Raw genomic sequence first — 24110 nt, forward strand, 5'->3', positions numbered from 1 at the left:
TAATGGGCTTCACGCTGAAAGCTATTATAAGTAACAGTTCTGCCACTCTTAGGAAGGTTTACATGCTCTGACATTAACGGTTCAAGGACGAACAGCGACGTCCATACTATCTCCGGATCTCCTGACCCAAACTCAGCAACTTCATAGGCATATATAAGGCTGTTAAAGGGTTATTCCCATCTTCATGGATGGATATTCTTGGATAGTGCTGGTGAAAAGAATCACTTTTGCAATTTACTGCTTATTAAAATTTTCAGCCGTTCTTGAGAAATTAACACTTTTCTTTTGTGGACAGTTCGTTGCCTTGGAGACCGACCACCGCTGCTGTCTAGCTTGTTAAAACTGCTCAGAAGCTGGCCAGAATTAGGAGGTGTGTCGCCCCCGTGGAAGCAGCCGAGCTGCTCGGATCCGGGTTCGCTGTGGCTCGAGGGTCTCCGGACCCGGGGGTCGTGCGGCCACTCAAATGTAAGGGGGATATTTACAGGGGAGTTGATGTATACAGTGCCTACAAGTAGTCTTCAACCCCCTGCAGATTTAGCAGGTTTGATAAGATGCAAATAAGTTAGAGCCTGCAAACTTCAAACAAGAGCAGGATTTATTAACAGATGCATAAATCTTACAAACCAACAAGTTATGTTGCTCAGTTAAATTTTAATAAATTTTCAACATAAAAGTGTGGGTCAATTATTATTCAACCCCTAGGTTTAATATTTTGTGGAATAACCCTTGTTTGCAATTACAGCTAATAATCGTCTTTTATAAGACCTGATCAGGCCGGCACAGGTCTCTGGAGTTATCTTGGCCCACTCCTCCATGCAGATCTTCTCCAAGTTATCTAGGTTCTTTGGGTGTCTCATGTGGACTTTAATCTTGAGCTCCTTCCACAAGTTTTCAATTGGGTTAAGGTCAGGAGACTGACTAGGCCACTGCAACACCTTGATTTTTTCCCTCTTGAACCTGGCCTTGGTTTTCTTGGCTGTGTGCTTTGGGTCGTTGTCTTGTTGGAAGATGAAATGACGACCCATCTTAAGATCCTTGATGGAGGAGCGGAGGTTCTTGGCCAAAATCTCCAGGTAGGCCGTGCTATCCATCTTCCCATGGATGCGGACCAGATGGCCAGGCCCCTTGGCTGAGAAACAGCTCCACAGCATGATGCTGCCACCACCATGCTTGACTGTAGGGATGGTATTCTTGGGGTCGTATGCAGTGCCATCCAATCTCCAAACGTCACGTGTGTGGTTGTCACCAAAGATCTCGATCTTGGTCTCATCAGACCAGAGAACCTTGAACCAGTCTGTCTCAGAGTCCTCCAAGTGATCATGAGCAAACTGTAGACGAGCCTTGACATGACGCTTTGAAAGTAAAGGTACCTTACGGGCTCGTCTGGAACGGAGACCATTGCGGTGGAGTACGTTACTTATGGTATTGACTGAAACCAATGTCCCCACTGCCATGAGATCTTCCTGGAGCTCCTTCCTTGTTGTCCTTGGGTTAGCCTTGACTCTTCGGACAAGCCTGGCCTTGACACGGGTGGAAACTTTCAAAGGCTGTCCAGGCCGTGGAAGGCTAACAGTAGTTCCATAAGCCTTCCTCTTCCGGATGATGCTCCCAACAGTGGAGACAGGTAGGCCCAACTCCTTGAAAAGGGTTTTGTACCCCTTGCCAGCCTTGTGACCCTCCACGATCTTGTCTCTGATGGCCTTGGAATGCTCCTTTGTCTTTCCCATGTTGACCAAGTATGAGTGCTGTTCACAAGTTTGGGGAGGGTCTTAATTAGTCAGAAAAGGCTGGAAAAAGAGATAATTATTCCAAACATGTGAAGCTCATTGTTCTTTGTGCCTGAAATACTTCTTAATACTTTAGGGGAACCAAACAGAATTCTGGTGGTTTGAGGGGTTGAATAATGAATGACCCTCTGAATAAACTTTTCACAATTTAAAAAAAAAAAATAAAAAAAACAAATAACATTCTTTTTTGCTGCAGTGCATTTCACACTTCCAGGCTGATCTCCAGTCCAAATGTCACAATGCCATTTAATTCCGAATGTGTAAACCTGCTAAATCTGCAGGGGGTTGAAGACTACTTGTAGGCACTGTAGTTCGTGACGCCACCCGTGGTGTACGGTAATTTGGGGAGTACCACCGCTACCATTGGGATTACCCAGGGTGATGAAGTGGGGCAGCAAGGTGTCGTAGCCCTCCACGGGTAGGGGGATGCCCCGAGACTCGGTGAGGGGTGCCGTGGGATGAGGGGTCACTCTCGTACTCACTCAGTTCATAAGCAGACGCTGACAGCCGGGTAAACCAAGTCTCTGGGTACCGCTGCCGCTGAGGGGAACTTGTCCAGGTTCCGTCCCCAATGGTGCTGCCTGGTGGTCCGTGACCTGCCTCCTGGCACTTAGTTTGACTTCAATTTGATGGCCCGGTAGCATGGAACTAGCCGGGCCCCGCTCCCTACTATGGCTAAGTATGGGAGCTTGCTCTCAGGGCTCACGCTTGGGATTTTCTGGACTGTTTTGGATTTGGAAAGTCCTAGGCTGCCGGCCGTCCTCCTCGACAGGTCCAAGCACCTCGCCACAATCCCCTGCGACCAGGGGTCCGACTCCTCTAGGTCCAGACAACCGTCTGCAACCTAGACAGTCACTTCAGGAGTCACCACTCCCGACTTCCTCTGAGCTCCTCACAGCTCAAGGGCTACTTCCCAACCTCTCTCCACTCACAGACTGACTACACTCCTCACCTAACCTCCCTGACCCCCCAGGTGGGCGACTCTATTCCACTCAAGCCGTCCACTGATGTGCCTGGTGGGTGTGGTGCAGGGTGTATCTAGGATTTGATTTCCTGTTGGAGGCAACACTATTTAGTTAGGGACCCAGAACCAAGAGGGAGACGGAATACTGCACGGAAGGGCAGCGTGTGTAGTACCCTGTGACGACCTGATAGTCCAGGGGCCTGTAAGCACTGCGCATGTTCTGCTGTCTAGCAGCCGAGGTTGGTCTCCCAAGGCAAAAGTGTTAATATCTCAAAAACTACTTAAAATTTTAATAAGCTGGAAATTGCAAAATTGCTTGTATTTATAAGCACTATCAGACAATCCCCATTTATAAAGATGGGAAGAACCCTTTAATTTTGGGTCAGGAGACTCGCGAGCGAGTATTGTGATTTTCCGATGTGAGAAATTGTTCTTTATCCTCAAGAACGGATCCAGACTGATGGTGAAAACTGAGGGTAAAAAAAATGTTGCTAATCAAATTTAGCACACTGATGAAAAAGGATGTTTTTTCCTCGTATGCAAAAGAATAAGCTATGAATGGGGTCTGAGAAGGGGCATAATGACCATGGTCACAGATCGCCACTGCCCCCAGGCCTATGGGTGCAGGGGGCCCACTGACCTTTGCTTTAGTTAGATGTGTGTCCAAGCGCACGCATCCAGCTGAAATACATTGCAGGATAGAGACCTGTCGGGTCCCTGCACTGTGATGTGATGGCCGCCGATTAAGACTATGAATATTCACTGCCCCCGTGTCCTGGGTGAATTCAATAGCTTATTTGTTTATTTTTTTTACTGTGTGCGGCGCGGTGGGGGCTATATATCAGTATGGAGGGCTATATACCAGGATGAGGGGGATATATACCAGGATGAGGGGGATATATACCAGGATGAGGGGGCTATATACCAGGATGAGGGGGCTATATACCAGGATGATGCACATCAAGAGGAAAAAAAGTCCTGCACCACCAATCCACTTCTTGTTGCCTTGCGATATCGCACATGTGCGAGGAGTATAGCTCCAGCAATAATTATCTCCCGGCTGCGGGGTGCTCGTCAGTTGGAAAGAACACGTCTCAGTAAGTCCAGGAAAGGAATAATACCAACCGCACTCAGCCGCTGTGCCGGAGAACTTTATTTTAACTTCAGTGCAGATAAAAATTCGAGAGGAGACCTGGGTGTGGGTCCCTCACAGAGGACGACGGCCGTTTCGCCTGCCAATCAGGCTTCTACGGGTTAGTGGACCAGTGGAAGCCTGATTGGCAGGCGAGACGGCCGTCATCCTCTGTGAGGGACCCGCACCCAGGTCTCCTCTCGCCTTTTTATCCATACCAGGATGAGGTGGCTATGTGGTGATGTTTAAGACTGCCTCGTCACTCAAAACGCGTTGCAGACGTCGGTCATGACTTTGTCCCGATTGAAATGTGCCTTTATATATGTGCCAAAGAAAAACAATAATAAAAAAACCAAATTAAGGAACTTTGCTGTTGGAGCTGGACTTCACTTTATTTATGGAGGGGGTTATATACCAGTTTGGAGGGCTATATACCATGATGAGGTGGCTATATACCAGGATGAGGTGACTATATACCAGGATGAGGGGGCTATAGTCAAGGATGGGGTTATATACTAGGATGAGGGCTATATATCAGGATGGGGACATGCTTGGGACATATACCAGGATGGGGCCATTTAAAGCAGGTTGGGGAAATGACAGGAGCATATCTACTAGGATGCGAACATATATACCATGATGGGGCCATATATTCCAGGATGGGGCCATATATACCAGGAAGGGGCTATGATGAGACCATATATACCAGGATTGGCCATGATGGGGACATACTGTATATACTAGGATACTAGGCTGTATCCATGAACGGGGTCATACACCAGGATGGGGCTATGATGAGGACATATACCAGGATGGGGACATATATACCAGGATATAGACATGATGAGGGTCATGCACCAGAAAAGAGGATATAGGCATGATGAGGGTCATGCACCAGAATGGAACCATGATGGGGTCATGATGGGGATATATATACAGGATGGGACCATATATACCAGGATATAGCCATGATGGGGTCCATACACCAGGATGGGGCCATAATGGGGTCATACATCAAGATGGTGCCATGATGTAGACATATTTACCAGGATGGGGGATTTATTTACCAAGAAGTGGTCCAGGATGGGGGACATTAGTACAGGATGGGGGACATTACTACACAATGAAAGTGGAGAGGGGGGGGGGGAAACTTGTATGTATATATAGGATTTGGAATGCTACAATGGCCCATATATCTGACGAACATATGTGGGGGGCCCAGGCTCAAACTCTGCACTGGGGCCCATCAGATTCTTGTTACCCCATTGAGTCTGAGTCATCCTTTTTTTTTCTTTTATGGACCCATTCACTTGAATGGCCGACTTTGATCCTAAATGGCCTCTTTTTTTTTAATCAGTCCCCTAAAGAAAAACGGACATGCGATTGGCCCCGTAGATTATAATGGGTACATGGGCTGTGAGAAACATGGAACACAAACATGGAATCCACAGAAAAAAAACAACACCCTCACAAAAAAAAACGGCACTGCCACATTAAAATCTGTTGTATTTAGCCATCAGTCCTGGTATAAAAGAATTAGAGATGTAATGTAGAGTATGTATAGAAGAAAAAAAAAGAGGATTAACCAGGTTAAAAAACAATAACTGGCAGATCAATGAAATGACCAGTTATTAACAATATTCAATGTTCAATTTTGCAGCGTTCCCTTTAAATGTCAAAATCCAGCATTAATTACAAGTATTAAAGTCGGGCAATTAGTGCATAATGAGCGGTTTAGTGTAAATCTGGTCAGATTAGGGGCTTCTTATAAGAGATTTACACACATTATAGGGGTGCTATAAATAAAAAATGCCGTAGGCGGCACTCATTATCTTTCCTGCTATAGTAGCTTATGTAAATAAGAATGGGGGTATCCGGTCTACAACATGGTGACTATATACCAAGATGAGGGGGCTATATTCAAGGATGGGGTTATATACCAGCATGAGGGCTATATATCAGGATGGGGACATGCTTGGGACATATACCAGGATGGGGCCATGATGGTGCCATATAAAGCAGGTTGGGGAAATGACAGGAGCATATCTACTAGGATGGGAACATATATACCATGATGGGGCCATATATTCCAGGATGGGGCCATATATACCAGGAAGGGGCTATGATGGGACCATATATACCAGGATGGGCCATGATGGGGACATACTGTATATACTGCGTGAAATAGTATACAGACATTGATGGAGGACCACCACAATACCCAAATTGAAAGGGCTTTTGATCCTCAATGCTTCAGTTCCCACTTATGGCTAGGCTTGTTCTAGCAGTTGGATTCCAGTAGTCTCCCCCGACCCCCGTCATTAATTTCCTACATGGGACATAGGCTGACCTGCGCTGACGGTGATGGCCTCCATGAACTGCTCCCTCCAGGAATGCGTGCCAATCACAAGTGCCAGGTTCGTCTTCTTTATGAGTTTGTCCACTGTGCTCTGTATGGGGAGAGGAGGATATTCAGTAATAAAACAACAGTTTTATCAAATTTATTACCAGCTGCAAAAAATATATATGGAAAAATTTGTTATTCCACCACAAAGTATAGAGTGCCGCCATATAGTGCCCTCCGGCCAGCATTTATCTTCCATTTAACACACCACTCAGAAAATATTGGCGTTTTTTTTTTCGTTGCTGTGGACAAATTAAGATATATATGACTATAAACTTTTTGGAGTCTATCTGGACCTTTGGCTATAGAATGGCCGCGACATCTTGGAAATGTGGAGTAGTCTGAAATATCATCATAGGATCATTAATAATACCGTATATATTATACTTCATGTCATGACCCTGTCTAGAAAAAAACAATCTGTACAGAAATTTCCAGGCCTGGTGAGATCATTGTGTCCAAGTACATGAGGTCAATGGCGGCACATAAATACTGGGACAATTAATCAGCCATTTGTGAGTAGCTGTGTTTGTTTCCAAGAGCCAATGATTTACATGGGACACAAAGAAATTAATAAAAATACAATTTTCCATTATGATACTGTGACGCCCCTGAATCTATCAGGGTGTCACAGATAACTGCACTCCTTTCTCTTCTGGTGCAGAGCTCAACCCCCCCATGGTTCTGGGATCCTTGTTCTGTCCCCACTTAAAGGCGATGGAAGGTGCGTAGTTGTGAGAGGTTGTTAGAATCTTACCTTCGTTTTTCCTATAGGTGGGGCAAACAGGACCAGAGCACTCCAGAGTGAAAAATGCACATGCTGAGATGAAACAATGGTGGTTTATTTTCTCCAAAGGTTAGGACATGCAGAGGGCAGTAATCCAAGTACTTGGCATTGTAATTCTCCAGCGATGCTTGCCTCTGTAGCTACTATGTGGTCAGAAGACTTTGCTCCTAGTAGCTCCAATCCAATATGGGAAGTTGTTCTCACAAACTCTGATTTGGAAATGAACATCCCAGGATGTGATGCAAGAGGGTCATCAGACACTCCCATGGGCTGGACAAAAGAAACAGAGGAGCCGGAAGGTCTGACCAGTAGATGGCAGCAGAGACAAGCATGAAAAACATTAAATAACAGTTTTAACTAAGACAAATAGAAACAGCACACTCCCCGTCTGAAATTCACTTTGGGGATTTCACTATTGAGTCCATAATACAACCTGAAAGGAAAGGCATGTTAAATGCAAAAACAAGCTCAATTGAGTCCAAAACAAGAAGGATGGCTCAAAGTTCAGGTCCGGTAGCATTCATCCTGTAGGGACGCTCTCTATGGGCAAAAGCAGAACAAGTTCGTGGATTGGCCTTGCAAAGGTCTTCGTCTCACCTTTCCTGATGACCTTTAGCTCCACCTTCCGAACATTGCAGTCCTGACTAGGCAGTATCCTAGTAATTAGTCCCATAGGCCAGTCAGTCCTTTCTGTGGTCTGATCTTTCATGAGGACTAGGTCTCCTTCCTTGAGGTTCGGCTTGGGATGTCGCCACTTCTTTCTTCCTTGAAGAATGGTGAGGTATTCCTTCCTCCATCGGTTCCAGAAGTAGTCAGCCAAGTATTGAACCCGTTTCCAGTGTTTTTGATAAGTGTTCGCGTGGGTGAACTCTCCGCTGGGCATTACCGCGTTGTCAATTTTTTGGGTAATGAGAATAGTAGGAGTTAATATGGTTGGTGTTTCTGGATCCATGGTCACCGGCACAAGGGGTCTTGAATTGATAATGGCTGAGACTTCAGCTAAAAGAGTGACTAGAGTCTCATGTGTGAGTCTTGAGGAATTGACGTCCATTAGCATGGAGTTCAAGATGTTGCGTGAAATCCTGATCATCCTCTCCCAGGAGCCTCCCATGTGAGAACTGTGAGGGGGATTGAAGATCCAGGTGCAACCTTTCTCTGCCAGCTGATCTTGGATAGGTTTGGTGTCGATGTTCAGTTCTCTACATGCACCAACGAAGTTGCTTCCACGGTCAGACCTCAGCTGTTTCACTGGTCCTCTGATGGCAAGGAACCTTCTCAAGGCGTTGATTAGGCTGGAGGTATCCATGGACTCTAACACCTCAATGTGAACGGCTCGAACACTCATGCAGGTGAATAACACAGCCCACCGCTTGCTGTTTGCTTGGCCTCCGCGAGTTCTGCGTGTGGACACCATCCATGGTCCGAAAACGTCTAGGCCCACATAGGTGAAAGGTGGCTCTGTGGAAAGTCTGTCTGTAGGCAAGTCAGCCATTTGCTGGTACAGTTGTTTTCCTCTCACTTTACGACAGTGCACACAATCGTGTAGTATTTTAGCTACACGTCTCTTCATTCCAATAATCCAGAGGCCTGCAGACCGTAAAGCACCTTCTGTAATTTGCCTGCCTTGGTGTTCAGTCTTTTCATGGTGGTGTCGGATCAGCAAGACTGTAACATGGTGTTTGTTGGGAATGATGAGAAGATTTTGTTCTGCAACTCCAAGATGAGCCTGATTTAAACGACCACCAACTCTCAGTAAGCCGAAACTGTCGATGACTGGGTTTAAATTGGCGAGAGGACTTCTTAATGGAATCTGCTGTTTGTTGTATAAACACTTCCATTCTATGGCGAATTCACTCTGTTGGAGGTGGCGTATTATGAGGGACTCGCTATAGGAGATGTCCTCAGCAGAAAGGGGTTTGTGGCAGACATGCCAGCGATGACAGTCTTTGTTTTTAAGGTCAGTACGACAGCATCTGGCGATGTGCACTAACCTAGCGACAGTCCTGACGAGCCTTATCCAGCTGGAGAAACGTTCAAAACGTTGGCAACCGAGGTTGGAAGTTTTTTCTGCACTGGTGGCCAGGGTATTGACTTCAGCTCGGACATCTGGATCGTTGTCTGGATCTAGGATGCTGAAGGGGTCCTGGACACCTTCTTCTGACTGTCTCAGCAGGAACTCTGGACCTGTAAGCCAAGAAGAGTTAGCAAAAGAACTTATAGACGTAGGTCTAGTTGCGTGATCTGCTGGATTCAGTTCGGCTGGTACAGGTTCTGCTAGGTTGTTGCAGACTTCCTTGTCCATAAAGGCGATGCTGTGTTCTCTCATTTCAGGCTTGCTGTTCATGGAACGCTGAAGAGAGTTACACCTAGTCTGAGCTTGATCTCGGTTGTTTGGGAGTCTTCCCCTGGTAGATCGGGAGGGTAATGGAGAGACAAAATGGTTGGTTTTGTATTTAGAAAACTCACAGTCCATTATTCCGATGAATTCTCTGTCCTCTACTGACAAGGCTACTTTATCGTCGTCCTTGGTTGTGAGAAAGACTGATCTTCCCAAGTTGTCGATATGCAGAGAAGAAGCGATGTCAGGTAGCTGTATTGTGTCTGGAAACTTCTCTTTCACTCCATAGTGATGAGGACATGGCTTTAAGCAGGTTGTGCGCCCATATCCATGCACATAAGTCTTGAAGGAATCAATTTCTGATCGATCAACGCACACATTTCCTATGACTACCCATCCCAAGTCCAGTCTCTGGGCGTATGGTGCATAGTCAGGCCCATTACACTGCTGTCGCACCTTGTGTACCCTTAGATTGTCTCTGCCGAGCAGGAGTAGAATCTCTGCGTTATTGTCCAGAGGTGGGATAACACTAGCGAGGTGTCTTAGGTGTGGTTGATGATATGCAGCTTCTGGGGTAGGAATTTCATTCCTGTGGCTGGGTATTTGGTCACATTCAACGAGCGTTGGTAGAGGTATTTCAGTCTTCCCATTGATAGGAGAAGCAATGAATCCCTGGGCTCTTCTGCCGCTAGTCTCAATGCGACCTGAGCAGGTGTTCAAGGTGTAGGGTTCTGATGGTCCATTAATTCCGAAGGCTTCAAAGAATTTGGTTCCTGCTAGGGACCGGTTGCTTTGGTCGTCTATGATGGCATACACCTTCATTGCCTTTTCTGGATGTCCCTCGGGATAAACCTTGATGAGGCATATTCGGGCACAACATTTCTGTGTTTGGCCCTCTCCACATACCTCTGAGCATGAGCAGGAGACGGCTGTGGTGGTGTCAGTCTGATTCTTGGGCTCCCCGCCATGACTTGGAGTGGGAGTGGTGGTGACTGCAGCCGGTGTGTCTCTAGCTAGCTGGGTTGGGTGCATGGATGAAACGTGTTTTTCGCTATGACACTCCTCACACTTGACGATGGATTTACAGTCCTTGGCCATGTGCTCAAGTGATGCGCAGCATTTGAAACAGATCCCAAGCTCTGTGAGGACTTTCTTGCGCTCCTGTAGGGTTTTGGATCTAAACCCTCTGCACTTGTTCAGTGAATGCGGTTTTTTATGGATGGGACATTCTTGATTGAAAGACTTATCTCGTGATGAGATGTACTGTTTATCTGTGGGTGCTGCAGGTGATGGTAGCTCAGTCTTCCTGACACTCACAGTGTTCTTAATGTCTCTGCGTTTGTGTATGGCACCTTCATACCTTGATGATGATGATGTTGCAGCTGCCGAAGTGTTGAACTCTAGGAAGTCGAGGCTGGGGTCGTTCCTCATCTGGGCCTGCTCGTCAATGAACTTGCAGAACTGAATAAATGGGGGAAAGGTGACGTCATTCATTCTTTTGTACCTGGAGACTGACGTTGCCCATTTCTCCTGCAGACTGTATGGCAGCTTCACCACGATTGGGTTCACTCCATGGGCTGTATCCAGGTAGCACAGCCCAGACAGACGAGGGTCTCTTTTGGCGAGCTCCAGCTCCATGAGCAGATCACTTAGGTCTTGAAGCTTGTGGACTTCTTTAAGGTTGATCTTTGGGATGTCCTGCAGTCTCTTGAATAGGGCTTTCTCTATTGCTTCTGCGCTGCCAAAGGTGCGTTCCAGTCTCTGCCATGCAGCAGCGAGACCTGCTTCTGCTTGTCCCACATAGACGGTTCTGAGGCTCTTGATACGGTTTGTAGAGCCTGGGCCCAACCACTTGATCAGGAGGTCGAGCTCCTGTTCCGCAGTGAAGTTGAGATTGGCGATGGCTGCCTTGAAAGTTGCTTTCCAGGCCCTGTAGCTCTCTGCACGATCATCGAATTTCGTGAGACTAGTGTTGATTAGCTCTCTGCTCACCATGAATCTGGCAAACTCAGACATATCTGATTTCTCACCACTTGTTGCCACGACGACTCGTGATGCCCCTGGGGCGTATGGGCTGCCTGGCGTGAATGGATGAGATGTTCCCGGGTAAAATGACGTTGCTGCAGGGATGAGCTGTGGTTTAGCCTCTGTAGATTCTGATGACCGCTGCTTGAGCTGTGGAAGTGGGTCAGGAAACACTTGGTTGCCATCTTGCTGTGGTGGCTGTGTTTGAGAGGGCACCTCTTGGTGACTGTTATTAATTTGCTCGGGTGCTTTAGGTGGCACTGGTAGAGGTAAGTTGGAGGTTTCGGTGTTGTCGGCTTGGACGGTACTGCAAACCGGGGTTGCTACAGGTAACTGATTCAGTACATAGTCTCTTGTGCGATCAACTGGATTGTCTGCTTCCAGTGGTGGCGAGTGAGCTGGATCAGGACCTTGGATCAATGCTTGCTCAAGTAGTCTCACGTTAGCTAGTGCAACTTCCTCTTCCATCTGTGACCGAAGAATCTTTATCCGAGCCTCCGCTTCTGCCCTTTTGGCTTCCGCTTTAGCAGCTTCTGCTTTTGCATGGGCTTCTGCTTTAGCGGCTTCTGCTTTTGCAAGGGCTTCTGCTTTAGCAGCTTCTGCTTTTGAAAGGGCTTCTGCTTCTGCCCTTTTGGCTTCTGCTTTAGCAGCTTCTGCTTTTGCAAGGGCTTCTGCTTTAGCAGCTTCTGCTTTTGCAAGGGCTTCTGCTTCTGCCCTTTTGGCTTCTTCCTCTACTTCTCTTTCTGTGAAGGAACGTCTCACCTTGGATTCCTCTGCTCTTATGCGGGCCTTTAGTATCCTGTCGCTCAGGGCTGAGCTTCTTGAGGATGATGACCCGGATGACCGAGAGGAACGTCTAGATGAGGTTGATCGGTGTGATCTGGTTTCTTGCTGGTGAGAGATACGGTGTTCGGCCTTGTCTATGGCATCTTGCACCTTGGCATCTCTTTCCTTGTTTACCTCTTCTGCCTTGCTCAGGTCTGAAAGAGCTTCATCAATTTTAGAGTCTTTTAGAAAGGTAATGTACCTTGTTGACAGTCTCTTGTATCTTTCATGAGCTGTGTTCAGCCGTTCCAGAGCGGCTTGTAAGCATGTGGCATCACCTGATGAGGATTCAAGTCTTGGCATGTAATAGGTGACTCGTTCCCACTGTTCTTCCAGGTGTTCACATAGCTCATCTTTCATAGTGTGATAGTTTTCAGCGGCCTTTATCGTGAGTTTGGAAGAGCGCTTCGGTCGGACAACTTGGTCTGCTGAAAGCGTGGGCTCTGCCTCCTGGGCTTCATAATGGACAGTATCAGATTGTATTTGCTCTGTTTCAGCAGTGGGGAACTGTCCAAGGTCTTTTTCAGCCATTTTGATTTAAGGTGTACTGTCTCTTTAAGAAACTTGACTTTTGAATAGGGGTCCAAAAATCGTTGTGCAGCTCTGCAAGGACTCCCTGATGAGATTCCTAAGGTGTCTTTAGCAAAACTTGGGGTTCGCAGTGCAGCGATGTGCAGTAATGGGGTATAATGTACTGCAAGTCTATAGAAGTGGTATGGCTAGAGGGAAACAACAGGTGCATAAACTGTCCCTTTACAATGCAGCAGAGGTGTTCACAGGACGTGGCAGATGGGAGAGCTTCCCCTTAGGCTTGTCCAGGCATGCACTGTGCAGGCAGACTAGTGCACAAGGCTTGTTGCTAGGCAGATTACATGGGAAGTTACAGGGCTCTTAGGGATCTGTAGCTGGGGTATCGAGCTCTTAAGCAGTCTTCTGACTGTTCTGTCCCCACTTAAAGGCGATGGAAGGCGCGTAGTTGTGAGAGGTTGTGAGAATCTTACCTTCGTTTTTCCTATAGGTGGGGCAGAAAGGACCAGAGCGCTCCAGAGTGAAAACATGCACAAGCTGAGATGAAACAATGGTGGTTTATTTTCTCCAAAGGTTAGGACATGCAGAGTGCAGTGATCCAAGTACCTGGCATTGTAATTCTCCAGCGATGCTTGCCTCTGTAGCTACTACGTGGTCAGAAGACTTTGCTTCTAGTAGCTCCAATCCAATATGGGAAGTTGTTCTCACAAACTCTGCTTTGGAAATGAACATCCCAGGATGTGATGCAAGAGGGTCATCAGACACTCCCATGGGCTGGGCAAAAGAAACAGAGGAGCCGGAAGGTCTGACCAGTAGATGGCAGCAGAGACAAGCATGAAAAACATTAAATAACAGTTTTAACTAAGACAAATAGAAACAGCACAATCCTAACGGTTGGTATTGCTTCCATCAGCATCCAAATCCTAGCCACACCTCACACCACACCCTGTCAGGCACACTAGTGGGTGGTCCAGCTGGAAAAGGGCCACCCCGCCTAGGGGTCAGGCAGACTTGTGGGAGGGACACAGTCAGAAGAGAGTAGCCCTCAGTGAGTGAGGAGCTGAGGGAGTTGGAGCTCCCTGGGAGACTTTGGCTAGATCGCAGACGGTGGTCTCGGACCGGAGGAGTTGGAGACCCGGTCACAGGGTATTGCAGAAGGGTGCTAAGACTTAGTTTTGGAAAATGGTCGGCACAGGACAATCTAGTAACCAGACCGGTACCGAGCACGACGGGGTACTGGACCCTAGATCAGGGAGTAGCTTCACGCAACCTGATAATTAACCTGTGGAGGATAGTCTCTTTATGAATTTTCACCAAGTGCTCAGAGATCGAAGGCACCAACACAACGAGGGGGGATAGGCTTTCCAGCTTATGCAGCCTACTGAAATCCCAAGTGTCAGCCATCGAGAGCACAGCTCCTCTAACTAACGGTAGGGAGCGGGACCCCGAAAGCTTCAGGCCGAGGGGTCACTCAGAAAAGTCTAAACATAGTGCATGGAGGCAGGTCCAGAACCATCAGCAATACCAATGGGATGGATTCCCGGACGAGCTCCCCCGAGTGGCAGCGGCATCCAGAGACTTGGTTTACTCCTGTGTCAGAGTCTGCTTAATGGTCGCACCAATATCCACACGGCCTACGAGTACGCTGCTCTCCCCTGAGTCTGCCCGCCTGGCCTGCACCACGCTCCCCTACGCCTCCACAGTCCAGAGTCCCGGGGTCTCCCCTACCCATGGAGGGAACGTCATCTGGCTACCCCACTCCATCTCCCCTGGGTACTCCCATCGGCAGTGCTGGTACTCCCCTTACCGCGAACCACGGGTGGCATCACGAACACTAAACCCCCTGTAAATAGTCCCCCTTTTATTTTCAAGTGGCCGTAAGCCCCCGGGTCCGGAGACCCTCGTCGAGCCACAGCCGACCCCGGATCTGAGCGTTTCAACCTCTGCAGGGGCGGCTCATCATTCGTCTCCTTAAAATCCAAAACAAGGAGAAAATTTACATTAAAAAAAAGCAAATCAATTATTTTAATGAGGGTTTCCTATGCAGATTTATGTAGACCCTTTTCTTCCGTCTTTATGTCCCCTCAGTAATGTTCTAATGAGTAAACAGATATTTCCTTTCATAGCCTTTGGATGCGCCATAGGTTTGCACTGGATGTAATTGTATCCAGAGAGTCATCATATCCATATATCCATAGGCAGGATAAATAATTAACCATATTGAATTGCAGAAGGGCAGAGCAGACAAGGAACGAGGTAAGACAAGAAGTGAACCCATGTATTTAGGACAATAGTCATAATAAAGGCTTGTACAATGTAGAGAAACAATATGGAAGTTTAAGCCCTGCTGCAATGATGGCTGCCACAGCGCGTGAGCATGATGGAAAGTGGGGCTCAGCTAGAAGAAGGCAGCACGTCCCTATAGGAAACGCCATTCTGTACATACTACAAAGTGAACATAGTTATATAAATAATATGGTGAAAAGTATTGGGACACACATTTTAATAATTAAAATCAGGAAATCAGGTTTTTGCATTTGGCCCCCGGTGTATAAATCCGCCCCCAACGCGTAACTTCTGTCTCCCCAGTGTATAACATCCGGCACATAGCTCCTGGTGTATAACATCCGACACGTTGCTCTCGGTGTATCACATGCGGCCTTGATGTATAACATCCAGCATGTCGCTCCCAGTGTATAACATCCGGCCCCTTGCCCCCAATGTATCACATTCGACTTGTCACTCCTAGTGTATCTGTGACGCCCTGGACCAGCCAGGGGTCACAGGTAATGACATCACCACACCCTACACCCTGGTTAGGTACACCTAAGCTAAACCAGAAATCCTTGTTGCCTTCCCCAGGGGCTAGTGTCCACACCAGGGGGTGGAGCCAGGCGGTTGGTCTCCACCCACCAAGGAGTTCACAGTCCTGGAGGAGGGAAAACTGGCAGATTAGTTGTGGAGGTTGAAGTAGTAGGAGGAAAAGTAGTAAAAGAGGAGCCTGAAGTTAGTCCGGGTGTGAACCCCGGACAGAGACAGCAAGGTTAGCAGACGGCGGTGACCGTCTGCAGGAGTGGCCTATCGGAGTTACCGTAAGGACCGCGGACGGGTGGTGGCCCGGCGGTACCGGACCGGTACACAAGGAGAAGCCAGCACCATTGGCAGGGGCCTTTCGGATCCCGGCAAGGCTTGGAGTCGCCGTGAATTTGCCAAATCCGTCAGTGAAGGGGACCCCCGGGTCTCCAAACAACTAAGTCCTGGTTGAAGGCAACAGTCCAACCGTATGAGAGAGACACCGCCACCGCCAAGGCACCAGTTTCTCAGGGCCAGCGCCTGCGGGCAAAGAGGGGCTCCTCCGGCCCATATCCAAGTCGGGGAGCGGGTTACCGGTGGGAATCCATCGCTACCAACAGTGAACATAGGTGCAGGGAAAGAGACAGTCACCGTTAACTACCGGGGAAAAGCAACAGCAACCGTCCGTGGGAACCGTCTTTCCAGCCGTGTGTTTTACCGAGAACTGTGTCAACGTCTCAGGCTGAGTGAGTACCACCGTGCCGTACGGCACAGCGCTGCCCCCGCGACCCTGCACCTCACCAGGCCCCGCACCCGGCCTGCCATCCACCCCTACCCCATCACCGGGCCCTGGGACAACCAACCCCCTACCCACGGAGGGGAGAAATAACAACAAGGCTGCTCCCTGTCACCGCTCCCGGGATCCCCATACAGAGCAGCGGTGGTGTCCACACAATCACCACAACCGTGGGTGGCGTCACGGACAATAAATCCCCAAAACCAAAACCCCTTTTCACTCACGGGCGAGGAGCGCCGCTCGAGTCCCCGGGATCCGGCACATCGCTCGAGCCACCGAGCAGCAGAGGCCGCAGCAGCAGCGGCAGCCGGACCCGAGCAGAGGGAGAGCGCAGCGTCCCCTCCTCCACCCGCGACAACTTGGCGTCACGAACAGGATCTTACCGCTCTGCCGTCTGGTAGAGGTGCGCCTTGTTACCGCTGGAGGTGTCCGGCCAGAAAATTTCAGAAGCCGCCATCTTTGGCGCGAAAAGTTCGCGCTCGAGCGTCTCCTCGAGTAGCGGAGGCGCGAAGGCCAAAACCCCGCCCCGATAGAGGAGGGGGCGGAAAAGAGGCTAAGGGGGACGAAATGGCAACTGGTCGCATGTAGCCGCGGCTATAAAGGCAGGGACGCCAGGACTCTGCAGCCATCTTGTTCCTGGGAGAGGCCGCCAGCAACATGTGGATGCCGTCCCGAAGCACCGTAGCCCCCGCGCCTGGAACCGCGGCGTGGGTGGAGATCCGGACCGCGCAGCTCTACCAGAGGCTGCAGGTCAAAATGCAGCTCCTCATGGAGGAGTGGGAGACCGACATGGCGGAGGTCATAGCGGCCGTGCGGAGACGCGAGGAGGAAGCTGCGGAAGGGAGGGTGAGTGACCCACGCCCCGATGCCCTTGAAGGGCCGGTCATCGCGGCTGCGGGACCCGGTCTAAACCCTCTCACCCTGCTGCCTCCCTCGCCACCCGTCCCGGAAGCCGTGACCCCGCCACTAGGCCCGCTACCACCGCAACCGGTAGCGATACCCAGCATGCCCGCCCCGGCGGGCCGACCTGTAGCCGGAGCCCGTAGCCAACCGGAGGTGCTGCCGTGGAAAGCCCCGAAGCCTGAACCGGAGGCGTCCCCCGAGAAGTTCCCCGAGCCGGAGCCGATAGCCCGCTCCGTGCCGAAGGCCCAGCAGAGGAAAGCCCCTGTGCCCATCTCCCACACCTCGGCTGAGGTTGCGCTGGGTTGCCGCTGCAAGGCGGCGTCCAAGGCCAAGTCACCGCGGGACCTGCCGCCCAGATCACTAACAGTGGGCAGTGTCCAACAGGTCTCGCGGGGCCCGACCCGTGCGCCGGAGCTCGCAGCAGCGCCGTACTGGGACAGGGAGCCGGTACCGTTGGGCCTGGAAATCGAGGAGAGGGAAAGAAAGAAGGCGGAGATGGTGACCCGTACGATATGGGAGAAGGAGAGCTTGAGACAAGCGACCTTCTGTATCCGGGGCCCGCTGTATGAGGGGCAGGTGAGGCGGTTTGATGTCCGCCGGGGCTATGGATTCATCTATGAACCGGGCCTGAAGGCCGAAGTGTTTATAGCCCGGCGGGATGTTAATGCTCACCTGCCAGAAGAGCACCCCGGTCGTAACCTGATGCCGGGCGACTTGGTTCAGTACACCCGGCACTGTGGGGAGAGGGGGTGGTTTGCGCTGGATGCAAAGTTAAGGGGCAGCCAGGAGGCCCGTGTGAGCGCCGCACCCCCTCCCTCAGGTGATGTCGAGGACTCTGAGTGATGGCAGCGGGGCACCGTTGTCACAGTCCCCGTTGGGACCAACATGTGTGTTAAAAGTTTTAAAGTTGGAAGTTATGAGAAAATGATAAGTGATCAACTGAGGAAGTCATCTGATTGAACCGTGATTTGACCGGTTGTTGCCGGCACCGTTGTCCCCGAGGGGACCGTTTAAAGTTGCGTAAGGGACTCCTTACGGACAAGCCCGTGAACTTGCAGGGCAACCACAAACTTTTGGGATGTAAATAATGTTGTTGTTGCAGCTTCCACCGTTACCGCCTCCGGAGAGGCAGATTGGAGGGAGGGCCCGCAGTGGAGCAGGCTGGGGCCCAGCCACCACAGGAACCGGTGGCTACCCTCTGGGGGTTCCAGGGGCTCCCCATGGACGTGGGTCCCCTGGAAAGGACAGATCCCGCTCGGGTAACTTGGTGCTGGACTGGGGTCAAGGGGTGCTGCCTGTTTTCTTAGGGGCAGCATCAGGGCCAGGTTACTTGGGTGGGTGAGAGCGGAAGCCGTAACCGTTTGAAACCGTTTGCAACGTTTAAGAAAAGTGCCTCCCGTTGTGGGATGATGTTAATATACTTGTATGTGTTTTTTTATCTTTTTACAGTTTAAAAGAAAAATAAAACCGGTGTTGGACGGGCAGCCCGCGGACGGTCTGCATTTTGCTAAGGGGGAATGTGATGCCCTGGACCAGCCAGGGGTCACAGGTAATGACATCACCACACCCTACACCCTGGTTAGGTACACCTAAGCTAAACCAGAAATCCTTGTTGCCTTCCCCAGGGGCTGATGTCCACACCAGGGGGTGGAGCCAGGCGGTTGGTCTCCACCCACCAAGGAGTTCACAGTCCTGGAGGAGGGAAAACTGGCAGATTAGTTGTGGAGGTTGAAGTAGTAGGAGGAAAAGTAGTAAAAGAGGAGCCTGAAGTTAGTCCGGGTGTGAGCCCCGGACAGAGACAGCAAGGTTAGCAGACGGCGGTGACCGTCTGCAGGAGTGGCCTATCGGAGTTACCGTAAGGACCGCGGACGGGTGGTGGCCCGGCGGTACCGGACCGGTACACAAGGAGAAGCCAGCACCATTGGCAGGGGCCTTTCGGATCCCGGCAAGGCTTGGAGTCACTGTGAATTTGCCAAATCCGTCAGTGAATGGGACCCCCGGGTCTCGAAACAACTAAGTCCCGATTGAAGGCAACAGTCCAACCATATGAGAGAGACACCGCCAAGGCACCAGTTTCTCAGGGCCAGCGCCTGCGAGCAAAGAGGGGCTCCTCCGGCCCATATCCAAGTCGGGGAGCGGGTTACCGGTGGGAATCCATCGCTACCAACAGTGAACATGGGTGCAGGGAAAGAGACAGTCACCGTTAACTACCGGGGAAAAGCAACAGCAACCGTCCGTGGGAACCGTCTTTCCAGCCGTGTGTTTTACCGAGAACTGTGTCAACGTCTCAGGCTGAATGAGTACCACCGTGCCGTACGGCACAGCGCTGCCCCCGCGACCCTGCACCTCACCAGGCCCCGCACCCGGCCTACCATCCACCCCTACCCCATCACCGGGCCCTGGGACAACCAACCCCCTACCCACGGAGGGGAGAAATAACAACAAGGTTGCTCCCTGTCACCGCTCCCGGGATCCCCATACAGAGCAGCGGTGGTGTCCACACAATCACCACAACCGTGGGTGGCGTCACGGACAATAAATCCCCAAAACCAAAACCCCTTTTCACTCACGGGCGAGGAGCGCCGCTCGAGTCCCCGGGATCCGGCCCATCGCTCGAGCCACCGAGCAGGAGCGGCCGCAGCAGCAGCGGCAGCCGGACCCGAGCAGTGGGAGAGCGCAGTGTCCCCTCCTCCGCCCGCGACATATCTGTGACGCCCTGGCCTATCAGGTCGTCACAAGGGTGCCGTGTAATCTGCCCTTCTGCATGGTACCCGCTCCTCCTTGGTTACGGGTCCTGTCCCTTTGGTGTTGCTAAGATCAGGTATACACAAATCCTGAGGAACACTCTGCACCACACCCACCAGACACCCATTGGGCAACCTGAGGGGAATAGGGCCACCCAGATGTAGGGATGGAAGAGGGAGGGCCAGAAGTGTCAGGAGTAAAAGGAGAGGAGAGAAGTGGAGATGTGACAGGAAAGGTCACACTGCGGAGCTGGGCTCCTGTATCCGTCCCAGGTGCCAGACATTGGTCTGGCCTGGAAGGAGCTGGAACCCCTTTCGCAGGGGGTAGTGACAGGGGGCACGGTACTGCCACGGAGGGCAGACCGGCGGCCTTGTGCTATAACCGGGCAGGGGCCAGAGCACGACAGGGTACGCAGACCCTAGGCTGGGAATTTGCTTCACGCAGCCCAGTAATTCACCCGACGGGAACTGAATCTTCACGAACCGCTCCCCATCTAAATCGGGGTACTAGCGCAACGGAGGGATAGGACTTCCCAAAACCGTCCAGAAAATCCCAAGCGTGAACCCTGAGAGCAAGCTCACTCTGCTAGCCACGCAGGTGAGCGGGACCCGAGTAGTTTTAGGCGAAAGGGATCCACCAAGTGTAAAGATGGTGCCACGGGACAAGGCTTCAGACCAACCAGCAACGCCAAAAGCGCACGGACCCAACGTGTTCTGACCAAGGCTGCAGTGCGTTCAAGACTTTGGTTTACCTGGTGTCAGTGTTAGCATCTCTGGACTGTGTAAGTGTGTGCCCTTTTGCTCCCAACGGGTCCCCAGCCTGCCAGTGCCGAGCCCCGAGACACCTTCCCCTGCCCACGGAGGGGTTAACATCTACAGTTGCTACTCCATCGCTCCCGGCGGCTCCCCTGTCCCCTAAACACAGCAGTGGTGGTATCCCAATTTTTACCACGAACCGTGGGTTGCGTCATGAACATTATCCAATTCACCCCTTTCTAATCCCCCTTTTATTTTCGAGAGGCCGTGCGACCCCGCCTCGGGTCCGGAGACCCCTCGAGCCACTGCGGATCCGGATCCGAGCAGCCTGTCGGCTGTCGCGGTGGCGGTACATATGCATCCACCCCCGGTGTATAGCATCCAGCCCGTGGCTCCTGGTGTATAACATCTAGCCCCTCACCCCCCGTGGATCACATCTGCCCCCCACCCCTAGTGTATAACATTCGTCCCCTGCCTCTGGTGTATAATATCCACCCCCCACCATAGCGTCTGCCTTTACGAACATGTGACAGAACGGCCGGTGGTGCGGAAGGCGGTCCTCTAATAGGAGCCACTGATGTATTATGTCCGTTTATGACATTTCTTCCCTACAAAATATTCACCCATCACCTATGAATGATATTATTGAGAAGTGGAAGGAACCGCAGCAACTCAGCCATTAAGTGGAGACCCCGTAATGTTACAGGGCAGGGGGCGAGTGCTGAGGAGCAGAGGGCAGAAAAGTCACCACCGCTCTGCTGACCCCATAACCGAGTCCAGACCTCCTCTTGTAACTGACGCTCCCACTGGGCCCAAGGTTTTACTCGTCACCGGGCCGGTGGTGTCATTTTGGGATGTCACAGTGGCCTGGCCCGGTTCCGTGACCCCATCTGTGTCAATAAAAGATGAAGGGGTTGGGGATGTTGGGAGTAGTTGTCTCGTGATGCTACCCGTGGTGTGCGGCTATGATGGGAGCCGCCGCTGCGGAAGGTCTCTCTTCTGGGGCGGATGGTAACGCAGCTCGGGTGTTGAAGTTCTCCACAGGTAGAGCTAGGCCCCAGGGAGGATGATGGTGGTGATAGTATGATAGTAGCCGATGGCGCCCGAGCGCCGGGTAACGGCAATGATGGGGACGACACAGAGGCTGCGGTCAAAGTTCTTTTTACTCACTTCAATGTCGTCACCCTTGGATTGCCGGTTTCCACCATGATGGGCTCCAGTCAATCGCAGATAGTTCAGAGGCCAGTACCGGTGTTGTGGACTGTGAGCCCTTCCTTCTTGCGCTGTGTTTGAAGAATCCCTGTGACTTTTATAGTGTTAAAGAGACTTGTGTCCTGGGTTTATTTCCCATCCCGTATAGCAGGCAGCACGAGTTCGTTATGGGCTAGATCGTGATCACAACTCCAGGCTCTAGCTGCTGCTGTGCCCTGGGCACTTGAGGTGGACGCAGGGACATGCAATCCACTGCCCTGCGGATTCTGATGGTGAGACCTGAAGTTTTCACCACCATAGGGCTCCGCACCCTTTTTGCGCTGGTCCTGAGTGATCTATCAAGCTCTCCCCTCAGCGACCGTGTAACTTCTGTGTCTCACATGTTCCACCGGTAGTCTTCTGCTTCCTCCTCCCTAGTTGTCGTCTGGCCTGGACCGAAGTCCCGGCTCGACTCCCTGTGTGTAATGGTGCTCCTCACTTCCCAGAGAGTTGCTCCTCCCCACAGGTCCCCTGGTCTAGTGGGTGGGAGGCCCCAACCTTGTGGTGGCCATCCTAAAAGCCCCTTCCATAGCCTGGTCCTCTAGTGGAAGGGCAACTAACAAACTGTGTGTGTTGGTGTGAATGATGTGGTACCGGCACTGACCTCCTTCTTACCCGGTATGAATACTGCACCTTAAGTGAGGTGCAGTACCCTGTGGTGACTGAAGCCTCAGGGACGCCACATAACATCAGCACAAACACTGCGCCCACCGGGAGCATCATGACTGAGCAGCTGCAGCCATACATCACCAAGCACAATGCCAACTGTCGGATGGAGCGGGTGTAAAGTCGCCACCACTAGACTCTGGAGAAGATGTGTACTGTGCAGTGACGTCCCAGACCTCAATATCTAGAACCGAACCCCTCACATATGCTTTTCTGGATGAATTCGCAAAACTACCTAGAGACACCTCCAAAATCAGGTAGAAATCCTTCTCAGAAGAGGGGGAGCTGTTATATCTGCAAAGGGGCCGACTCCATATTAATGACTATAGTTTTGGAATGGGAGGTCAGAAAATCTCCAGTAGGTGTAATGTGTATGTGACCCAGATTCTTCAGTCCATATAGTGGATTTATCAATCTATTTATGTGAGCAGGGTGTGATGTTGCCATTTAAAGGGGTTTTCCAGTCTTTTCTTTAACTTTACATAGGCAGCTAGTCAGTGGCTGTAATGATTTGGCGCAGCTGTCAAGTGTCAACCACAAACACACTGGAAGAGAAGGAGAAAAAAAACGGTGGGGGACATCGAAACGGAGGATCCGTGAGAGATCAGAAGGTAGGTGCATGCAATGGGGGCCAAATGGAAAGTTAATGGAAAGGACAGAAAACCCCTTTAAGCACTATGGAGAAATTGAGCTATTCGTGAAAGTATTATTTTAGCATTGCAAGGTGGCATCATTTGGGTAATGTATTGGCATTAGAGCTGATCGAACGGCCAATAATCCGGGGCCGGCGGATCACTAACAGATTTAAAAAATAATCCGATCCGCTCCGGAATCCGGTGGCCATATAAGTCAATGGGGACCGGAATCCGGAGGGTTAAAATGTTTGTGGATGAACTAGGGGGCTAGGAGCAAGCGCGGCATACTCACAGAGGTGCTGTCATGGCGGCACACTTCTTCCGGGTCACGCTGTTACCTTCCGGAGCCGACAATTCACTATTCATGGTTTTCCCTGCCCACCGGAGCGTGTTGGTTGCAGCTAGACACGCCCCCATCGTGAGTGGCAGCGTGTCAGCTAACTGCAACCAATCACAGGCAGCAGGACGGCCGGTGGGCGGGGAAAGCAGTGCACTGTCGGTCACGGTGGCAAACACACTCGGCAGCACAGTTATAGCGCTCGGCTGCAGCCCCAGCCGTCGCGTTGTATCTGTGCTGTGTATCCAGTGCCCAGAGTCACACGTGCGAGGCTGCCGGGTGCTGCCATGGCAGACTTGCGTGAGCTCCTCGCACGTGTGATTCCGGTGAAAGTAAAAAAAAAACAACAAAAAACGACGTGCGGTCCCCGTTAATCTTCACATCCAGCCCAGATAACGCCGGCTGGGGGCTGGTATATCAGCCCACAGCCGACCGGTAT

At 51.0% G+C, this 24110-nt stretch overlaps 1 protein-coding gene across 1 annotated transcript in view; it reads right to left on the reverse strand.

The window, feature by feature from the left end:
- The window catches only part of SLC8A2 (solute carrier family 8 member A2), a 170612-nt gene that overhangs the window by 12050 nt on the left and 134452 nt on the right, over positions 1-24110 (reverse strand). Inside the window, exon 6 of the mRNA XM_075323533.1 lies at positions 6234-6333. Within this exon, the coding sequence (XP_075179648.1) occupies positions 6234-6333 (100 nt within the window). The remainder of the gene's footprint in view (positions 1-6233; positions 6334-24110) is intronic.

The sequence above is a fragment of the Anomaloglossus baeobatrachus genome, chromosome 9 (assembly GCF_048569485.1).
Source record: "Anomaloglossus baeobatrachus isolate aAnoBae1 chromosome 9, aAnoBae1.hap1, whole genome shotgun sequence".
Classification (NCBI taxonomy): domain Eukaryota; kingdom Metazoa; phylum Chordata; class Amphibia; order Anura; family Aromobatidae; genus Anomaloglossus; species Anomaloglossus baeobatrachus.